Below are 20119 nucleotides of genomic sequence, written 5' to 3'. Positions count from 1 at the left end.
TAGGAGTGTAGACCCAGAAGGGGAAAAGATAAGGAAGAAAATAAACTTAAAAAGCCACACTATGTATTTGTATTATTAAGTTTGTAAGAAGATGGCTGTATAAGTGGCTGGAAAAATATTTACAGTTTGAACTTATGTTGATAGACCTAGGGCTTTTAAAGAACTGCTTTTGTGCTTTAGCATAGGTTATAAAAGTCTTCATCCATAATTTAGTGATGTCAGCTCGTTAAGAAAAGATGCTGTCATTGGGGTGATACAGAATACTAAATAGCTACTGCTTGCAAGACACTGTGCAGATGCTATGTTCTGTGGGGTAGGAAAGGGAGAGAGGACAAGAGATTTTGAAGAGCCATTTGAGAGTGGTAGGCTTCAACTTTAACACATAGCCCAACTCTTAAAAACTCCAAAACTATCCCAAACAACCACCATAAAATCGCTGTTAGCTACTGTAAGCTATTCAAAGATTTTTTATTTTTGTTGTTAAAAATGGTGTAAAAAGGTATCTCTTCCACTGCTAATAGCAGTATTAATCAGTAAAATTCAGAGAGAGGCCATTTTTAACCATATGTGACTAAAGACTTAAAATGTGATACATTTTTTAGCCCAGCACTTGTGCATTTAGAACTTCATCCCAAAGAAATAATTACTAGAGTGTGCAAACATTTAGCTGTAACAGCAGAGATTCATGATAGTAAAAACCTAGGGACAATTAAAAAGTCTAAAAAGAGGATATTAGTTAAATAGATTATGATAATACCAGCATTAAAATAATACCACAGAAGAATATTTAATGACATGCTTCATAATATTAAGTGACATGAGCAAGTTACAGAGCAGTATAATCTATTTTTTGTGCATATAAAAAATTGCTGAAAGAACATAAACTCATATTATTGCTCATTATTGCTAGCTGTTAAAATTGTGGAGAAGTTTTTCTTTATTGTTTAAATTATCTGTCCTATTCATGTGATTGCAAAAGAAACAATAAGATGTATATATTTTAGACGCGTTAACTCTATTTCTAGTGTTTTCCTGTTTTCTCATGAAAAGCGTTCTCCAGCTTCTTTTGTTCTGCTTGCACAGCCCTTTGGCACAGGTGTGGCATTAAACCAAGGCTGTCTTTTTGAATTCTCAGGTCTACTGTACAGTCTATGGGGTGTCTATGATGCTTGAATATTCAATAACTATTGGAAGATGAGCATTGTTTATTTTTCCAGTTAGAAATATCATTCTGAATTTATAAAAAGATAGAGATATTTTCATAGAACTGAATGCATGCATCAGGGTTAATTAGCAATGCTTCAAATTATAGACCACTGCTGCTGCTTGTACAACTAACCATCAATTAGCTATGCTAATGAGAAAAGCAGGAAATGATTGCAGGAGAAAATGAAATCAGGAGGGAAAAAAGAAAAACAACTCATTTTAATCTCTAGTTTCAGCTATCAATTGTCAAAACTTACCAGAATGACATATAAATATAAATTCTAACCTTTTTTTGAAAGAGACAGTGTATTAATAAAAAAATAATGTTAATTCTTTAGAAGTTTTTCCCTTTTCTCCATTATCCTTCAGAGACGCCATACCCAAATAATAAAGTGACCAAAATATGAGCAGCGGAAAACTTATAGACAAAAGCTTAATCAGTGGTTCTAATGTAATCCCTAAGGGAACACTTTAAAAAAAAAAAAAAATCAATGTAGAGGTCTTACTCCAGACATTTAAATCAGAATCTCTGTGGAAGGTGCTAATTAATCCATAAGATGCATAAAGTATTTCAAGTTGATTCCAGCTGCTGAATATTTACTCAGAGTTTTCTTTTTGGACAGGAAGGGCTCTGATAAACACCTCTGGGTTTTTCATCCCTGTCTCTATACCTATCTCCATTTTTAGGTAGGAGAACTTTTCCAATGAGACGATCTTAGAGGTGTCTCCTTCCTGATACAAGATCTTTAAATACCTTCCTACTGGCTCTCCTTAAGGGCTTGGATGATTTTCTCAAAGAGAAAACTTTACATGCGGGAGCGCAGGATACCTAAGCAGTATCTACCTAGTGCTATGATAAATATTCGGATGCGAAGAAAACAGGAAATAAATCTTTGAATGGCGATTGCAGCTCCCCAGAGAGCTCCAGTTGACAGGCTCTTGGAAAGTGCTCCAACCTCTGTTTGTTCTCCAGTCCTGAGAACAGTAATCTTTGTGGCTGTACTTTTCTTCTTCTTCCCCTAGATTTAACTTTCACAGCTTAAAAAAGTATAATAGCTTGCATTATGTGCTTACTGCACAAAGTGTTAAGATGAAAGAATTACAAATAGCAAAATTAAAATCATCTGTGAGCCTCCCTCTTCCCCACTCCAGAGAAACATATCATTAATGTCATTAGTGTAAATCTTCCATGTTTTCTGTGTGGAAACATGTATTTTGTTTTACAGAACTGAGTCATGATATATGTATACTTTTGTAACTTGCTTTTTAATCTTAACCTTATGTTTTGAGAATTTTTCTGGATCACCAATCTTCAAAATCGGGATTCCTGTATATGCCGCAAAGCCCATCCTAGAGATTTACTATCATTTATTTAACCATCCCTCCACATTAGATCTTGATTATTACTTCTGAGATCTGCCTTGTTTTATCTTTTTCCACTGTTTATCAGAAAACAAGATCAGCCCTGGTAAGTTCATACCAATTACTTTTCCTAAGTGGTGCTTGACATTGTATCCAATAATTTCCCAAAGTCACAGATGATAATTACGGATACTGAACCCTTTCACCCTCCTTTGCTAGATATGCTTTTCTCCAGTTTTTGTGCCCAGCACTTGCCTCATCGGTGATATTGCTTTTCCTCGTTAGCCTAAGCCACACTCCTCAGAAATCCTGAAGTTTACCTCACCATCTTCCAAATATGTTTGTAGGGAAGATTCATCATTTTGGTAGCTGACTTACGCTGAGCGTTACTGTATATACGATAGGTTTATATGATTTTTTTGTTTGACCTTTATGGTAACACAAGGTAAATACTACTATCATTCCCATTTTACAGTCAAAGAAAGTGAGGCTTCTTTTGAGTAACTTGCCCAGTATCACACACAGCTAGTAACAGGCAAAGCTGGGCCCTGAACCCAGAGCTATTGAGAAATGCTGAGTGTATGATAAAATATATTTTTTTTGCTGAGAATGATGGCAAGGAAAACCTAGCCTCTCCTACGCAAGTGGAAAACAGCTTGGGGCATTCTAAAGTAGCAAAACAGTGTACGTATACCATACATCGGTTAAAACAATTCTTTAAGCACGGGATATGTGACCTGCCCCCGTGGCTCCCTCGTGGAGAATACTTTCTGGTCTGTCCTTGATCAGTGGTAAGCAGGCACCAGCTGCCTACCTAGTTTATCTTGGTTCTATGAGAAAACACAGAACACCTGTTTGTTAATAATAATCGCCTGTTCAGAGAGAATGAATACCTGGGTCAGAATCAGCTCAAGGCCCTCAGCCTGGCAGAATGCTGTCAGCCCCGGGGCTCAGCTCAGAAGGCTGTTGGTCCCTGGATGGTCCCACTTTGCTGTTCTCTCTGGGTGTCTGCTTCTCAATACCTTCAGCACCACCTGGGTGGGGGACTCTGTGGCCGAGCTGGTCTCGGTACAGACCTGTTTTCTTCTAAAACATTTTTTCATTGTTATTAACTAAAGTCCTTATTTATTCAAATTTTCTTAATGTTTTATCTAATGGCCTTCTTCTGTTCCATCATCCCATCCAGGGTAGAACATCAAATTTCTTTATCATGTCTCATTAGGTTTCTCTTGGCTATGACCATCTCTTAGACTTTGTTTTCTGTAGTACAGTCACCCTTCATCAGCTACAACACCATAGCAGCTATAATTCATTGTGCATTACTATGTATGGTTCTGATCTTCCAAAACAGTTGTTAAAATCCTCATTTTATAGATAAGAAAATTGAGGCTTGGGGAGATGACAGCTAATGGTGCAGGTCACAAAGCTGGAACTGGGATCCTGACCTAGGACTATCTGACCATGAGTGCCATGTTCTTTTCACTACTCTGGTTTAGATGACTTAGGCATGTGTGCTTTTTGTAAATCAATCTGAATGCTAATACCAGAGTCAGGGTGCCATAAACAAGATCTACATCTGGTTCAAATTTCTTATCTAATATCCAACCACTTTCTAGAGATTATTCAACAAAAGGTTCTAGGCGTATAGTCAAAAGGTATCAGTGTAGTTTGAACATTTTTTCAGAAAGCATGGCCAAATTTTGAACAGTCCTGAATGTTAGAAAGCTCTGTGTTCCTGCAGTTGATTTTTATCCTTTGGTCTTAATGTGGCTCTTAGGAGCCAGACACAATCATTTAAACCGTCTACCTAAGTACCCTGCAGCCAGGCACGTCTCCCTTAGACTCTCTTTTCCTGGCAGAGTATGGCTTAGTTTATATTTCCCTTAGTATTCTAATGAGGTTACTTTAAATCACAGTGACCTGCAGTATCTCTGTTTAGCTCCAATTCCTTATAGCGCATTATGGTATATCAAGGTGTATGTCCTATACAATCAGGATTCAATAATTGCTGTTGACTTACTCCTTATTTAAAGGCAACCACTTACCACCACCACAATCCTTCTCCCCTCCCTTTCCCTCCCCTCCCCACACATTACATTTCTAAGTCTTCAAGTCCAAAGGGCCCTGACACTCACACTTCTTGCAACCCTTTAAATGAGGCAGATCTCCCTAGAAAACCCCCTGAGACACAACTTTGGAAGGTGAGTCAAGCGTAACAGGGATGTCTTCTGTGAGTCTGACAAACAAGTTAAAGGGCAAAAGCAGTGAGCCGTGGACGCCTGGAGACAGTTTCTTTCTTCCTGAATCCCCCACAGCGCAGAGACAGACAGGATCTGCCAGGACTACGCGCTGGGCGGGGCGGGGACCCGCGCGCCAGGAGCGGGGCGGGCATCGAGTAACTGGTTTTGTTGAGGGCTGAGGGACGGCTCAGCAACGCCACGGCCAGCAGCCCTCGCATCCTTTCCAGCGGCAGGTACTCAAAGCTAATCAGACAGGGAAAGCAGCAGGAGAGGGAGTCGAGAAATACTGCCGAAGAGTCCGTGCCAAAGTTGCTCAGGGCCTCCAGCGCAGGTGCCCGGTCGTCGTCGTCAGCACCATGGATAGCGCCCGCGGCCCGACTCTGGGGCGCTTGGACGCGGCTGGCTTCTGGGAGGTCTGGCAGCGCTTTGACGTGGATGGTGAGTAGAACAAGTCACTTGCACACTCAGGTGTAGACGTGGCTCCAAGCTCAGCCCGCTGAAAGGACCTAGAGTTTCCCCTTTCCTGTAGGAAAAGTTACCTAGCTGGGTTGTTAATGCAGTGTACCTAATACAGTATCCTCAACAGACGTTTGGCATACCAGTGATACACATCTACATACCTTGTTAAAATTCAGGGTGGGAGAAGGGACTAGTGCCCCTTTCCAATCTCTCTCTGTGTGTGCGCATGTCATATGTATGGCAGATACACATATATATTGTATACATAATGTATAATACATAATATTGTACATATATTGTATATATAATGACAAATATTCTATATGTTCAAGGCTTGTGGGCTGAGACTCGGGTATCTGAAGTCTTCCTTCCCTAAATGTGCTTACTTCTACTCAGTAACTTTGTTGTACACCCCTTACTCTTTAAAAATGAGGATAAATTTTATCAACTTTCAAAACGACTCCTCCACCAAAAAGCTACTTGAAAGTAAAATGGAACTACTTAATGTTTGTTTTTATTGATTAAAAAACCAAAATATCTAAAAGCTGTGTTCTAACCCTGCAAACTGAGGTTCATTACTTACACCTGTTTAGTTTCTCCAAGCTTCAGAAATCCTTGGGTTAAATTTTATTGTAAAGTTCATGTTTATTCGTTGGTTAAAATTCATGTGCTTAACAGCCTTCCTTTTCCAAATACTAACATAAACCCTACCGTAAGGCACTTACTCTGGAACAGTGTTTACTGTTCAAATCCATGTCTTCTAGAGGCAGGTGTGGGCACTTTGTTATTGGAATAACAAAGAATAGTGTTGATGGAGGCTTTATAAATTGTGAGATTAAAAAGATACTTAGATAAATACTGTCATGTTATTTTATATGTTACTATTATTTATGTTTATTTTCTTGCATTTAGAAAAAGGTTACATAGAAGAGAAGGAACTTGATGCTTTCTTTCTCCACACGTTGATGAAACTGGGTACTGATGTAAGTACTTACACACTAAGCCTTAATGTATGCCTCTTAGTAAGATACATGCATCCAAGTCCTAGTTGATTTGTACCTACTAATTCCATCTGGCCTCTTTTCTTCCTTGCATGTGTGTAATTTCTCTCCCTCTCCTAGCAACATGTAAAGATTTAGGTAGGTTTTATAAAAGGTGCAACTGCAGCATTAGACATGCTGGTCACTGGCTTTCAGTGTAACATCTGTCATCCACTCAGAGATCGTAACTGTAGACTCAGTTAACTTGGTTTTGAATGTCTCTTTGGTTATATCTCTGCTAATTGATTTATACCTGGGGATAAGGTAGACTGCTTTGTTCAAAAAGCTGGAAAAGATGTTAAGCACATTAAGGTTCTGGGTGTTTAATATGTGTGATACTCCTCTGATAGAAAACTGCAAATACATCATTTAAAATAATTTTCCCATTATTCATTTTATTACAAGAGGTTACAGATTTTTCAGAGAATGACAAAACAGAAAACAACCAGCATACCCATAGCCCAGACATAAATGGAAGCCAACCTATGTCGTGTCCATCTGATGGTAAATCTGGCCTTGGGAGATGTAAATGAGTTTTTGAGAGTCTCTGTACCAAAGCAGAGAAAAATTTTACACAGAGACACCTGAGTGGAGGCCAGCCTGGGGATGGGCTACATCTGGTGAAAGCTCCAGTAGGGCGTTCATAGTAGAAGGAGGAGCTCTAAGGACAATTGAATTTAAATTATGGAGCTAGTTTGCCCTTATCCATCAGCTGTTTATCTAGAAGAATAGAAGTGCATCGCATTCTCACGGAGGGCTCAGTGAGGGAATGAGGAGCTCATCACCATTGTTGAGAACACAGGAAGGGTATGGGTGGGCAGGGGAAGCCAGTTCAGAAACAAAGGGGCTGGCGTCTGCCTCCTTCAGCCACATACATCTCTTGGTCTCTGTATTTCTGTCTGCCTCTCATATTCTGTCTCTCTCTCTTTTTTATGTCTGTGTCTGTCATTTTTCTGCCCACTTCTCTTTCTCATCTCTGTGTTTCATGGCTCTCTTCTCCCATTGTCTGTTGCCTTCCTCTCTGGCCTCTCTGTCTCTCATCTCTCTTGTCTCTTTCTTATCTCTATTTCTCATTTGTTTCTCCATCTCTGTCTCTTTCTTTCCTCCTACTTTTTCCAGTCTCTCTGATTCGCAAAGCTCTCTTGGTCTCTCCTCTCCTCATGTCTTTTATTTATCTTTTCTTTCTTTCCAATCTCTCTTCCTGCCCTTCATTACTTTTCTTATCATTTTCTCCTTTACCCATTTCTTTGTCTCTTATCTCCCCTTTTCTGTACCTTTTATTGCTCTTTGCCTGCCTGCACCCCACCCCTTACCCTGTGCAGCCTGTGAAGTGAAAGGATCAGCAGATGAGAAGGATGGAGACATGAACTCCTTCTTTCCTCTGGCCAGATCACTTGCACATACTTTTTTTGTCCTTTGTTCTAGTACTTATACAAGCTTCAGGTAGAACTGAGGAAGCATCCCCCAAGTGAGGCTTCTTCTTCAATCTTGCCAGCCAGTTTCACATGCCAGCAGCCTGTGGTGAATCCCACCAGCCTTGTTCACAGGGCTTCCGCTTATGTCTGTAAATACTAAGGCTCATCATGTCCCAGGAATCCATCCTACCTACCATGGACAGGGGTATTTGAGGAAAGCAAAAAGAAGACAGTAAAACCGTTCAAAATCTTGGAATAAATGGGATGGCCAACTCCTAAAAATCTATCCCCAGGGACCTGGCACTTCTTACCTTTTCAGAGAGCTCCTTGCTCTAGTGATTTATGAAAGGGAGGAGAAAAATTGTTTTCAATGTTGAAATTGAAGTATCTAATTTTAATTCATCAAGTTGGAGTCTGCTCTAAGCTGAGGTTGCTGTGAGGTATCTTCATCTGAGGTCTTGGCTAACCTTAGAGGTGTTGTTGCCACTGTGAGAGCAAAGAGAGATGACATCTCTTGCAGCCTGGCTGTTTTTATTACTGTCCCTATCTCAGATCTGGTCCAGGGACTAACCCCCTTAGACAGGGGCAGGCATAATCCTTGGGGAAAGGGGACAACAAATGACTCACTGGCGTTCTGTACAACTGCATTCAGTGCAAATGCATCTGAGGCTGGAAAAGGGGTCAATAGGTCTCAGAATCCTTAACGTAGTACAAATCAGATTTCGGTGTGCCTCGGAACTATATTTATTTGTTAAAATGCAGACCCCTAGTTCTCATCGTGTAGGTATTTAAGTACATTTGAGGTCTGTCAAGGATCTTTTATTTGAAAAGCCCTCAAAGTCAGATTGCATGTCTTTTTACCCTCTTTTCCTCCAGGAACAGTGACTGTTGGAGAGGGGATTCTAATACAGTTAGGCCAGCCCCACTGAGCTGTGGCAACAGTCCCAGGTACATCTCATGAGCACTTGGCTGGGGAGAAAGCTTTTCGAGCCAGAGTGATAAGTTTAAACTCTTAACCAGAAATGATATCCAGAGTGATAAGTTTGAACTCTTAACCAGAAATGATATCATCTGCCATTGGTTGCCTTTCAAAATGCTGAGGCATTACTTTGGGGGAGTGTGTTTGCAGAGACCTTCACTGGGGCCTCCGTGCTACCTGGACAACCATGATTAAGGAAACTCTTCCTAATTTGGGGCTTTCTCCCTGATGAGTAATAAGTAGGCCTTAGCAAGTTCTTAACAGTAGGGCAGAACTTCCAAAGAGGAAGCCCCTTCAGCTGAGGAATAGTCACCATTTGATTGTGACACCTGCTTTTGATTGCTAATGCCCAGTGAGCACAGAATCCAGCAGCAGGGAGGCCTCCACAATCAGGCAGCCCCTCGCCCTGGTGTTCAGCAGTGGTAAGCCATCCTTCAGAGGTATGACTAGCTCTACTTCCCTCTGCTGATTAGTGGGTCACAGAGATCTCAGAAGAAGGTATTTTGAGGTTTCTAACAGCAGGCTGCCTGCCAGTCTATCCAGGAGAGCAACCAGCCTAGTGGTAATTACCTGGTCCTCAGAGCCTCCAAAGGGATTGACTTAATGGAACCATCAGCTGTAATTGCTGCTGTTTCTGTTTCTCCCTGCAAACCATTTCTTTTCAAATGCCAGTCCATGGCTGAGCATCAGATTCTATGTGCACATACCCTTCAAGTACAAACCGTACCACATCATGGGCCTCTTTCAATACTTCAGGGATTAGAGGTATCCTGCTGGAGCCTAGAGTTTTAGATAAGGGCTGATGGTCAATTACAACAGAGGAAGCCCCAGTTTCTTTTGCTTTGGGTCTAAGGGATAGTCATGGGCTTTGGGGTTGGGGCTCTGAGAGGACAGAAGCCAAGATTCTGTGCTCTCAAACTAAAGGTAATGTGGAATCTGGCCGCTGCTTCTTTGGCTTCACACATTTATTTATTTTAATATCTAATTTCTCACCAACATGACCTATGTTAATTAACTTCCTTTGGAAATGCCCAGCCCATGATAAAGAATCATTTATTCTTCCAACAGATCCTATGTTCCAGAGATAAAGAAATGAATGTGGTACTTGCAGAGTTCTTAATCTAAAAGATCAGGCTGAAATGCAAAGTGAAGTTCGACCCTGTTGAGTGATTTCCATTGTGATTTTCCACTGTGGTACATGAACGCTCAAATGTAAACACACACAAAATCCATGGTGCTGAGACTACATAGGTTAATCCCACCACCATGAGTGGGGTGTCACATGAGGAAACCTGGTTGACAGAAGATCTTGGAGTCTCAAAGAACCTGTTCACCTTCCACAGAGAATTAAAAAATGTACCTCTTGTCTCTGAAGGCCCACGCCAAAGAAGGCTCATGATGGGGGGCAAGGACAGCTATGTGTGGAGGTGGAAATCCCATGCTTATTTCCCGGCTCTGCACCTGTAGCTGTGTAATAGCAACATGCCATTTAAACCTCCTGGGTCTTAGCTTTCCCATCCATAAAATAATAGTAATTATTAAAATGTTTTGGCCCGTCTATTTCATAGTGAAGAACAATAAGATTACACAAGTGACAGGCACTATTAGTTGCAAAAGTGCCCAATGTATATGTTCTTACGGTAATGCAGTATCTTCTTGGGTCCTTAGTTTTCCCAGTGTTTATTCTGGGCCGTGCTTTGCCTCAGATCTACCAAGGGGTTACTCCACACAGGATCATTGAAGCTTACTCTCTTAAACACTGAAATGCTTTTAAGATTTTATATATATATATATATATCATATATATATATATATACACACACACACACATAATATGTATATATATGTACATATATATAAATCATATGTGTATATATATATATAAATCATATGTGTATATATATATGATTTTTAGTTTATGAAAGCAAGCTTCCCAAGCCAAGGTAGCCTTTGGAGGATGCCTTACGTCATACTCACCACCACCCTTTGGTCCTTCAGGCGTAAAGGAGACTACTCAAAGGAAGACAGAAGACAACAGACAGTCACCTCAGGGACCTGTTACACTTGCTCTTAGACAAATGATACAGGCATTATCTCTCATTTCTTCACTTGAAGCGTTGGTTGCAAATGACTATTGTTATTTTTTCATATTTTTAGTGTGGTGTGTGTTCATTTAGGAAGGGATTCTTTATTATTTATTTTGACCAGGCCCTTCCCTGCTCCCCATTTATGATCACCAAATGAATATGTTTGGTTGATGTTTACAGAGTCAAACTGTCCAAGCCCTCTTATTTTAATCATTTGGGGTTTCTAAATACAGGACTGAAGCCATAGATACAGCAGATGACCTTGAGATGGCTAGGATACACAGATGTATTTGATTGCTACATCATCTAATCATAAGTGCTAGTGGTTTGGGCTTACAATTTAAAAAAATAGCTATACATATAGATGCTAATTTTTTAGTTCTTATATAACTTTTTTTTTGCCAAGAGACTCACATTCACTGCAATTTATTTCAAATAAAGTTTATTCCTCATTATTTATTATCCATTTGGGAACTCTACAAGCCATTAATTCATTAACCTCTTTCTGTTGCATCTATTTATCATCCCCTATTTCATCTATTTATCATCCCCTGCAGCAAAAGGCAACAAGTGAAAAAAATTTTAAAAAGGAAGTACAATTCTATCTTTTACTTGCTGACAAAAGTTTGTGTATGATTGAACAGGGAAGAGGCAAACTGCTGACTGACATGAAACTTGGCAGTACCCTTTATTTCCAATATCCACACCAGTCCTGGAAGTTTAGAGAATCCAATATTAGAGGATCTGATATCTTAAATAATCTCAGCTCACAGCATCTTTTCTACCTCAGTATTACAACCTGACATCAAACATTTGCTATGCACCCACCTCCTGCAATGAGTTAGTGAGACGGATGCGGATGTCAGGGCCAAGATCTAGCAATAATGGTCAGGAACTCCGCTAGCGTTAGAATTGTTCTTGCTGACCAAGATGTTCCCTGGCTTTCTAAGAATAGGTTTTCAAACCTTCTGGGTCTTACAATATTTAAAGCATCTGGTTCTCTAACTAGTTGCCGGAACCTATCCTGAAAAATCCCAAAGCAAGTCACCAAGGAATCCTTCATTTTGTTTGAACCATTTCTCATTTATTAACGACTTGATGTTGGAATGCAGTGACTCCACTAGGTGCTCTCTGCCTCACCCCAAGCAACAACACAGTGTGGTGGAAAGTGCACTAGACCACATATCAAATGTGCTGGTTTCCAGAATGTTCTGTCAGTATTCTGCTGCATCACCCTTCTGGCCTGTTTTCTCATAAGTAAAATGAAGGGGCAGTGTCTCAGATTCTTAGGAAAGAGTGCCAAACATCCTCTGATTTTTTTTCTCCTTTACTCTTTTTTTTCTAAATCATAAAGACTAAGCTGAAGGAATCATATATTTTGATTTATAGAGCATCAATGGATACAGTTATCATAAATTTGAGTATCAGTCTTTTCATATGTTAAGATCCGAAAGGTGAAAAGTTTGTACTACTCTTCTACTAGATTTTCTGCTCCCTGGAAGACATTTGCCATATGCATCTTGGCTGGGTTTTATGCATGGGAGCAACATGCTGTTCCAGGCTAAAGTGTTTTAGGACATTTTGTTCTAGGAAGGACTAAAACAGAGCCTAGGTTGTTCTGGCAAGTTCTTTACCATATATAAAAGGTCAGCTGAAGAGATGACAGTCTAATGGGAAATGGTGAGGATTGACAGCCCCTCCAAGTTGAGACTACAAAAAACAGAAACATTTTCTCAGCCAGTGATAGGAAAATAATAAAAAAGAATTTCCATGTAAGAAGCTGGAACATATACAGACACACACACACACACACACACACAAGTTCCCCAAAGAGGAAGAAGCTAGCAGGCCAGCAAAGAAGCCAGGGGCTGAAGGTTGCAGTAAATTTTTTTGTGTCTCCCAGGGCCATTGTGACAATCCAGGGAGATAACAGGGAGATAGAATATGTTAAAGAGTGTGGCTTAGTGCCCATCCTCTGGCTGGCACTCCAGAAATGTTTATTCACCTGGTCTTCTTTCCTATTCTTGTGAATTGGACACGGCAGATGTTAATTTTCCACTACCCTTCTCTTTCCATCACCTCCTGACATTTTTGTAACACATTAGGCAGAGGTGCCAGTGGAAATGGAGGCTGGACAAAGATGTCTTCCATCAGCCTGTGATGCAGGGCAAAGACCAGGTCTCTTTTGCTGACTATAATATCACCAGGGGCCTGAATTGTGTTTGGCATGTGGTAAGTGCTTGATAGAAAGCAGTCTTTTCTGGGTTTTCTACCTGAAGGCAACATGTTGTGCTTGGCTAAAGTGTTTTGGGACATCTTGAGCCTGGGTTGTTCTGGCAAGTTCTTCCTTAACTTAGGATGTTGCTTTCCCAGCATATGCTGGGGTTATTCTTGAGAAATACAAGTGAGAAAGGCAGAAGAGCTGAGTCAGCCTAAGGCCACCCACAGAACTGTCCTGTACATGTGTGCATGGATGATGCATCCAGAACATGTCCTAGAGGCTGTCACCTCCACCCCCAACACCAACAGGGAGGGTAGTGAGTCAACAGGATCACTTCTTCTCAGCCCTCCTAACTCACAGCTGGAGAGCTTGGGACCAGAGATAGCATGATTGTATTAGGGAGAATGAATTTAGTATAAATTTCAGCAAGTCTAGAATCTTAGAATTGGGCACTGTTTGGGATTATCTATGCTTCTCAACCCTTGCATCAGAATTCATTCTTTATTGTTGGTTACATAGATAACTTTTACTGTAGTAACCCTAAAATCCACCAAAGAAGACAATTTCATGTGTGGAAAAGGTTATACATAGAAGGGAGTTAACATCTATGGTTAACTCAGCACTTACCATATTACTTTGGTCTTCTTTTTAATTATTTCTCCCTTCTCATTATTTTTTCCTTGGAGAATACAAAAGAAGATTAAAAATGAGTTACAGGCACCCGAGGGCCCAGACGAGCTGGACTTTTCAGTTACAAGATGTAAAACCTCTGAGTTCTCGGGAAGAAAATCTGTAATTACAATACAGTCTTTTGTCACAAACATAACACTGTTCAAATTTGTTCTTTCAGCACGCTAGTCTCTAAGCTTCTTTTCTTCAGTATTTTAGTAACTCATTCACTGTGAACTGTACCTAGTCAAGATGCTGATTAGTGCTTGGCTGCTCAAGAAATCTCCAGCATTATTCTCTCTTCTATAAAAGAGTAAAATGACTGTAAATGGTCACGAAACCTGCTTTCCGGATTTGAATAACATAATGATCAGGCTGTGTGTTTTGAATATTTGCCATCCTAACTGTATGTTTGAGATCTCAGTGGCTTTAATATGGCTTTCTTTTGTCCATCACAGGACACAGTCATGGAAGCAACTGTGTATGAGATGAAACAGCAATTTATGACCACCCAAGATGCCTCTAAAGAGGGTCGTATTCAGATGAAAGAGGTACCTTTCATGACTGTATCTTTCATGACTCTACATTTCTTCACTGTTTTTTTTTTTTACTTTGTCATCTTGGGCTGTGATATTCTTTGAAAGACAATGGAAACTTTACAGTCGATTGGGAAATTAGAACTTTCTGCAAGACAGTTGGCCTAGATAACGTTTTAAAAGTAATCATCTCTCCTTTTTCATCTACTTAGTAACAAAGAGTGTGCAATTCTTTCATCATTTTATTTAGGTCAATCAATATTTGTACCTATTTTATAATTGGGGAATTGAAATGATAGAGGCCTTTCAATTGATCCACCATTTGTCTCTTTATACAGCATCCTGTTCAAATTGAACATTGATAGAAGGAAAAAGTTACTGAAGATAAATAAGGTTAAACTTCAGCATCAGCTCTCAATAGAGGTTGGAAAAATCTATTCCTAGGATCTAAACACAACAGAAAGCAGCTGTCTTTACTTCAACTTAACCCACTTTTATGGAGCATGTACTAAAACAAGTAATTGTGCTGCGCGTGCAGGGCTGTGGATGGTGTACAACTACCTGATCATTTCTCCTTCCAGTTACAAAAACGTTTACAGTTTAGAAAGGATTTCCACATATATTTTGTTATTGTATTCCCATAGTAGCTAAGATGATGATAGACATGGAATATTATCCCTATTTTGCTGGTGAGTTACTTTCCTAAAATAACATAACCAAGTAAGGGGGCAGTGGTTTAAGTGGAACCCTGCTCATGAATCTGTGCAGGTTCATATATAAATCTGGTAGCTATAAATCTGTATGTGAAAGTGAGCCAATCTGAAACAAAGATATTTTTTCATCAGAATTGCCTGTGAGACATATTACGTGACACTCAGAGAGCCAGTATCTTGATGCTGTGACACTGCCATATTTGAGCAGTCAGTATTATTGAAGAAAGTAATAGGGCAATTTCTTCAGGAAGTTATGTTAATAGGGCAAGAGAATGTTCCTTTATAAAAGGTGGACATGTTCAGCAGGAGACTGCCTTTTCGGAAAACTAATAAACTCTAGGTTTATGAATGCAGCTGTTTCCAAACTTTTAATCAAAGGCAAAAATTGTATATGTAACCAAAAATTCTCATTATAATGGATGTAAAACTATCAATGTATGCATCAACAAAATAGTGAGTGAGCAAACAGAAAATTAGATGCACTAAGCCACATGTTCACTGTTGTAATTCTCCAGACCCTGGAACAGAGCATAGCACATACTAGTGCTCAGTGTTTCTTAACCCATTTAATGAAAGAGCAAAAACATAGCAAATAACTGAAAACTATGCCATTATCTTACTGATAACAGATAGACATTCCCGAGTAATCGGCCAACCATTCGATCATGTAATCCTGCTCATGAGTGTCACTGAGGTTGTTTGCACAGAAGCTGAAGGTGCAAGACTGCATTGTTCCCAAGGCTCCTTCAAGTCGTAAGAGTCCGTGAGTCTAAGGAGCAGCAAGGCCTGCTGTTTCCCTACATTATCTCGCTGTACCATTGGCCATTTCACTTACTCTAGTTATGGTAGTTGTGACATAAAAATCAGCCACTTTGACTCATGTTGAATTTTCTAGTAAAAAATAATATGGATAAAAGGCCACCCTTAGTCTGAAAGAGCATTTCCTAGTTCCACTTGACCCTGTGTGGGTCGATGCGAAAAGCATGAAGTCAATATGGTGGAATATGAAACCCTGGGCAAATTACTTGATTTCTCTGAGCCTCAATGTTATCATCTTCACCAAGACGGCAGTTATCAATTATTGACTATTTGATATGTACCCAGTATTTTCCTAAACAGTTTATAAATACTGGCTCATTTTTCTCCTTAGTCTTCCCATCAGTACCAGAATATCAATATTATTATCTCCATTTTCCAAATGAGAAAACTGAGACACAGATATATTAACTAAATGACCCAGGATGAAATAATTAGTAAGTACTGGAGAAGAAATTTAATTTCACTATAAAGCCTATCACTTATACATTACACCGCACTGCCTCCCATTCATAACAGGGGATATTTATACTCATCCTAAAAACTTGGTGGTGAGGATTTAATGAGATGATGAATGACAAGCACCTTGCTGGTACCTGCCATGTAGTAGGTACTCAGAATCTGACAGTTATTGTGAACATGATGTGTCCTTGAGCTGAGTCATAGCCAGTAGAAAATGTGAATGATAATGTGAGCTAATCACACCTAAAGCCCTCCAGGAGCATTTGCTGTGGACTCACTTTGTGGCATTGTACGAGACACTGAGCAAACTACTCAGTTGTAGATGAAATGACCATTGTTTATGGGGGCAGCTCAGAAAGAAGACAACGTACACTACAATACTCTAGGTTTGGCAATGGACACAGCCAAACCTGCATATGTGCTGAAAATAGTCTTATTACTACATAGGGGAACAAGATGTGATTACACCTTTGTTCAAAAGAGTGCATGAAGTAAATCAGTCAAACTGGTGCTAGTACAAAAAGCTGATTGGCTGAATTTATCATTCTTGAGTCGACTATTGTAGCATCTTATAGACACTGATAATGTAAAAGAATATAAACCATAGCTAACACTCAAGCATCAAGCCAGCCAGCAGTCAGTCCGGCTTCTGCACTGAAGTACTGTATATCTACAGCATCTCACCAGCAAAGCACAGTGATTAAAAGTGTGGGCTTGAGATTGCCAAGGGGAAATACTTCATCAGATACCGATTACGCAACTTTGGCAATTTCCTTATCTCTGTATAGCCATTTCCTTAACTAGAAAATAATAGTAATGGTACGTTGCATACCCTACAGATTGTTATTAGGATTAAATGAATTAGCATACATAAGCATTTAGAACAATGCGTGGCACACATAAGCCTTATTTGCTCTTTTTATGTTCTGTTATTTTGGAATTAAATTAATTTAGAATTGGAAGTTCTTAGAATAGTGCCTGGAACATATCAAGCGCTTAACAAATTTATTATTGATAGTAATGTTATAGTCATCACTATTTTAGATTATAAGCTCATGGAAGGCAGATATCCATAGTGATTTATACTTAACAGGAGTGTGATACTTTCTGAAAGAATCAATGAATCAAAGAATGACAATCAAGAGCACAGAACCGCAGACTGAGCTGTTCATCCTGGAAGATCTGAGCCCTTCTGCCCTGGAATATGTACCAGCATGCCTTTTACCAGGGAGCCCTCTTCAAATGGACACTGGCCAGGGTCCCTGACTGTTACTCTTCCTGTTCCTTTAGCTTGCTGGTATGTTCTTATCTGAGGATGAAAACTTTCTTCTGTTCTTTCGCTGGGAAACCCCTCTGGACAGCAGCGTGGAGTTTATGCAGGTGAGTGCTTGGTTGTGTCTCTTTGGAGAAAGAGGCTTGAGATAAGACTACGATCTTAGGCACCTGCCGTGGCTGCCACCACTCCTGCCCAGTGCTCATGGAGAGCTGAGCACAGAGGCTAGGACCACGCTAAAAAGGCCTTAGTGATGAGCCAGGACTTTGCCCCCAAACCCGGGTGTTCTTTTTCCGTGCTGATCTGGGGTGCACCTGAGTGGACGGGCTCCTTTAGCTTGGGCTGGAGGAAACTTTAGATAACAGGCCAGGCAGGTCCACTGAAGAATGGAGCAGGAGGCAGGTGATGGACTGTGGGAACTGGAGAGCATGTGCCCATCTGAAGCCTTCTGAGAATGCTGTCTAGAATCTAGACTCCAGAAAATGGTGGCGACTAATTTTAGGTTTGAAGGCATGATGATGCAGTAAAAACATAATTTATTAAAGTGCCTGTCCAGTCAACGGGCCTTCTGTTTATAATCACAGGAGAGTAAAAGTTAAAGGCAGAAGCAATGGGCTCTCTTACCACTTTCTCCTGGGCTTCCTCGTCTCTCAGCCTCTCAGTGTTACTGCTCTGTTGGTGCAAAACAAACAGGGAAGGGCAGATCAGGGTTTCTCCAAGGTCAGAGCAGCAGATTCAAGATAGCCACTGCATCCGGGGACCCCCATTAGAAAGAGTTACCATGTCCCCATTTAGGAGATAAGTTATTATCCTTTTGCACTATTTTGTTTACCTTCACGTTAAATTGGACAAGCACATGTATAGGGCAATTCACAAAAGAAATTCTGAATGAAGCATGAATTTCGCCAGTAACTCAAAAAATGCAAATTAAGACAATAAATTTTTTAAGCAAAGTGGCAAAGATTTTAAGAAAATTTAAAAAAATTTACAGTGCTTTCAAGGAAACCTAGAGATCGTCACTGATTCTGGTGGTAGGCATACATTGTGGAATATTTTATGAAAAGCAATTTTATAAAAATTCATTCAGGTTCCTTTAAAATTTCATTATTGATTGTTAATTATAAAAAAAAAACTTTGTCCTTTGACTAATAATTCTACTTTTTCAGGCATCTAACATACGATTATAATCAGAGATGTAGACAAAAGTTTTCTGTACGATAATATTTATATAACGTTGCAGTGTTACAGTTCAAACTGAAAACATAAATATCTTGACAATGGAAAAGTTAGTTAAGTTATAATATATTCATATAATTCATTCATTCTACAAATTCTTATGAGTACTGTAATATGCAAGATGCTACAGATTCATTAGAGAAAACCCCAGTATTGACTATTATGTATCACTGAAGATCAAGTTTTCAAAAAATATTTAATGACATGTAGGAAATGTAATACAATGTTAAGAAACAAAAGTGTATATGGAATTTGTTCTTTGTTTAAAAATTATTTACCTTAAAGCCTGAATAAATAAGATAATAGGTAAGTGTACACAAATAAATACTTTTTGTTTGTAAGTGGTAGGATTTAAGGCGATGTTATTCTTTGTACTTTTATATTTTCTGGTTTTGTATATAGTCATAATTATTTAAAATTTATTTTAAATGACATTTTCAAAATGATTCTAATTGTGTTTAAAAACAGATAACATTTTTAATAAAAAAAATAGACTGCCCAAGTGTCTGGACAGTGTGATCCCCAATTCTGTTTTTTAGCATATGTTACAGAAACATGATAGACATGAAACACATAGAAATAATAAGTAATTATCTCAGGATAGGGATTTCTGGACAGTATAAATTTTTTTAATTTCATTATTTTTGTACAGCAAACATAATTTCAGAAAAAAATCATGAATATAGAAAAAAGTATTAAAATGTTAGGCCTTGTGTAGTCTTGAATAATCTTGAGAACTGGGGAAAGCACATGGCCCTATGGAGGGTGCTTTTTTTTTTTTTTAATTCCACTTTTGGACCTTTCTAGTTTGTCCACTTTATCTGTAAAGAAGAGCTTTCCCTTTCTCTACCCAGTTTTTAGAACTATCATTGTGAATTCTTGAATTCATTTTTTAAGATTAACTATCTTATATCCCATTATATCTGATATATATGGGATATAAGATATATATCCCATTATACATGTCATATATATATACATATATATGTCATATATGTCATGAAGGAAATGCAATACAATGTTAAGAAACAAAATATATTTCTATATATATAAAAATATATGTATATATATTTTTTGAGACAGAGTCTCACTCCATTGCCCCGGATGGAGTGCAGTGGCAGGATCTCAGCTCACCACAACCTCGGCCTCCCGAGTTCAAGCAATTCTGCCTCAGCCTCTCAAGTAGTTGGGACCACAGGCACCTGCTACCATGCCTGGCTAAGTTTTGTATTTTTAGTAGAGATGGAGTTTCACTGTTGGCTAGGCTGGTCTCCAACTCCTGACCTAGTGATCTGCCCGCCTCAGCTTCCCAAAGTGCTGGGATTGCAGGCATGAGCCACCGTGCCCAGGCTTTATCTGATATATTTTAAGGAATTCTAAGTTAATGTCTTTACTTTACTTTTAC

General features: G+C 39.3%; 1 protein-coding gene across 1 annotated transcript in view; it reads left to right on the top strand.

Moving 5' to 3' along the window:
* The first annotated feature begins 4977 nt into the window (after positions 1-4977).
* SCGN (secretagogin, EF-hand calcium binding protein) overlaps positions 4978-20119 on the top strand; it is a 47762-nt gene continuing 32620 nt past the window's right edge. Inside the window, exons 1-4 of the mRNA XM_003927293.3 lie at positions 4978-5246; positions 6180-6250; positions 14137-14229; positions 17496-17585. Of these exons, the coding sequence (XP_003927342.1) occupies positions 5165-5246; positions 6180-6250; positions 14137-14229; positions 17496-17585 (336 nt within the window). The 5' untranslated portion in view covers positions 4978-5164. The remainder of the gene's footprint in view (positions 5247-6179; positions 6251-14136; positions 14230-17495; positions 17586-20119) is intronic.

Source organism: Saimiri boliviensis, chromosome 4 (genome assembly GCF_048565385.1).
Source record: "Saimiri boliviensis isolate mSaiBol1 chromosome 4, mSaiBol1.pri, whole genome shotgun sequence".
Lineage (NCBI taxonomy): Eukaryota > Metazoa > Chordata > Mammalia > Primates > Cebidae > Saimiri > Saimiri boliviensis.
This window is presented reverse-complemented; position numbering and strand designations above follow the sequence as displayed.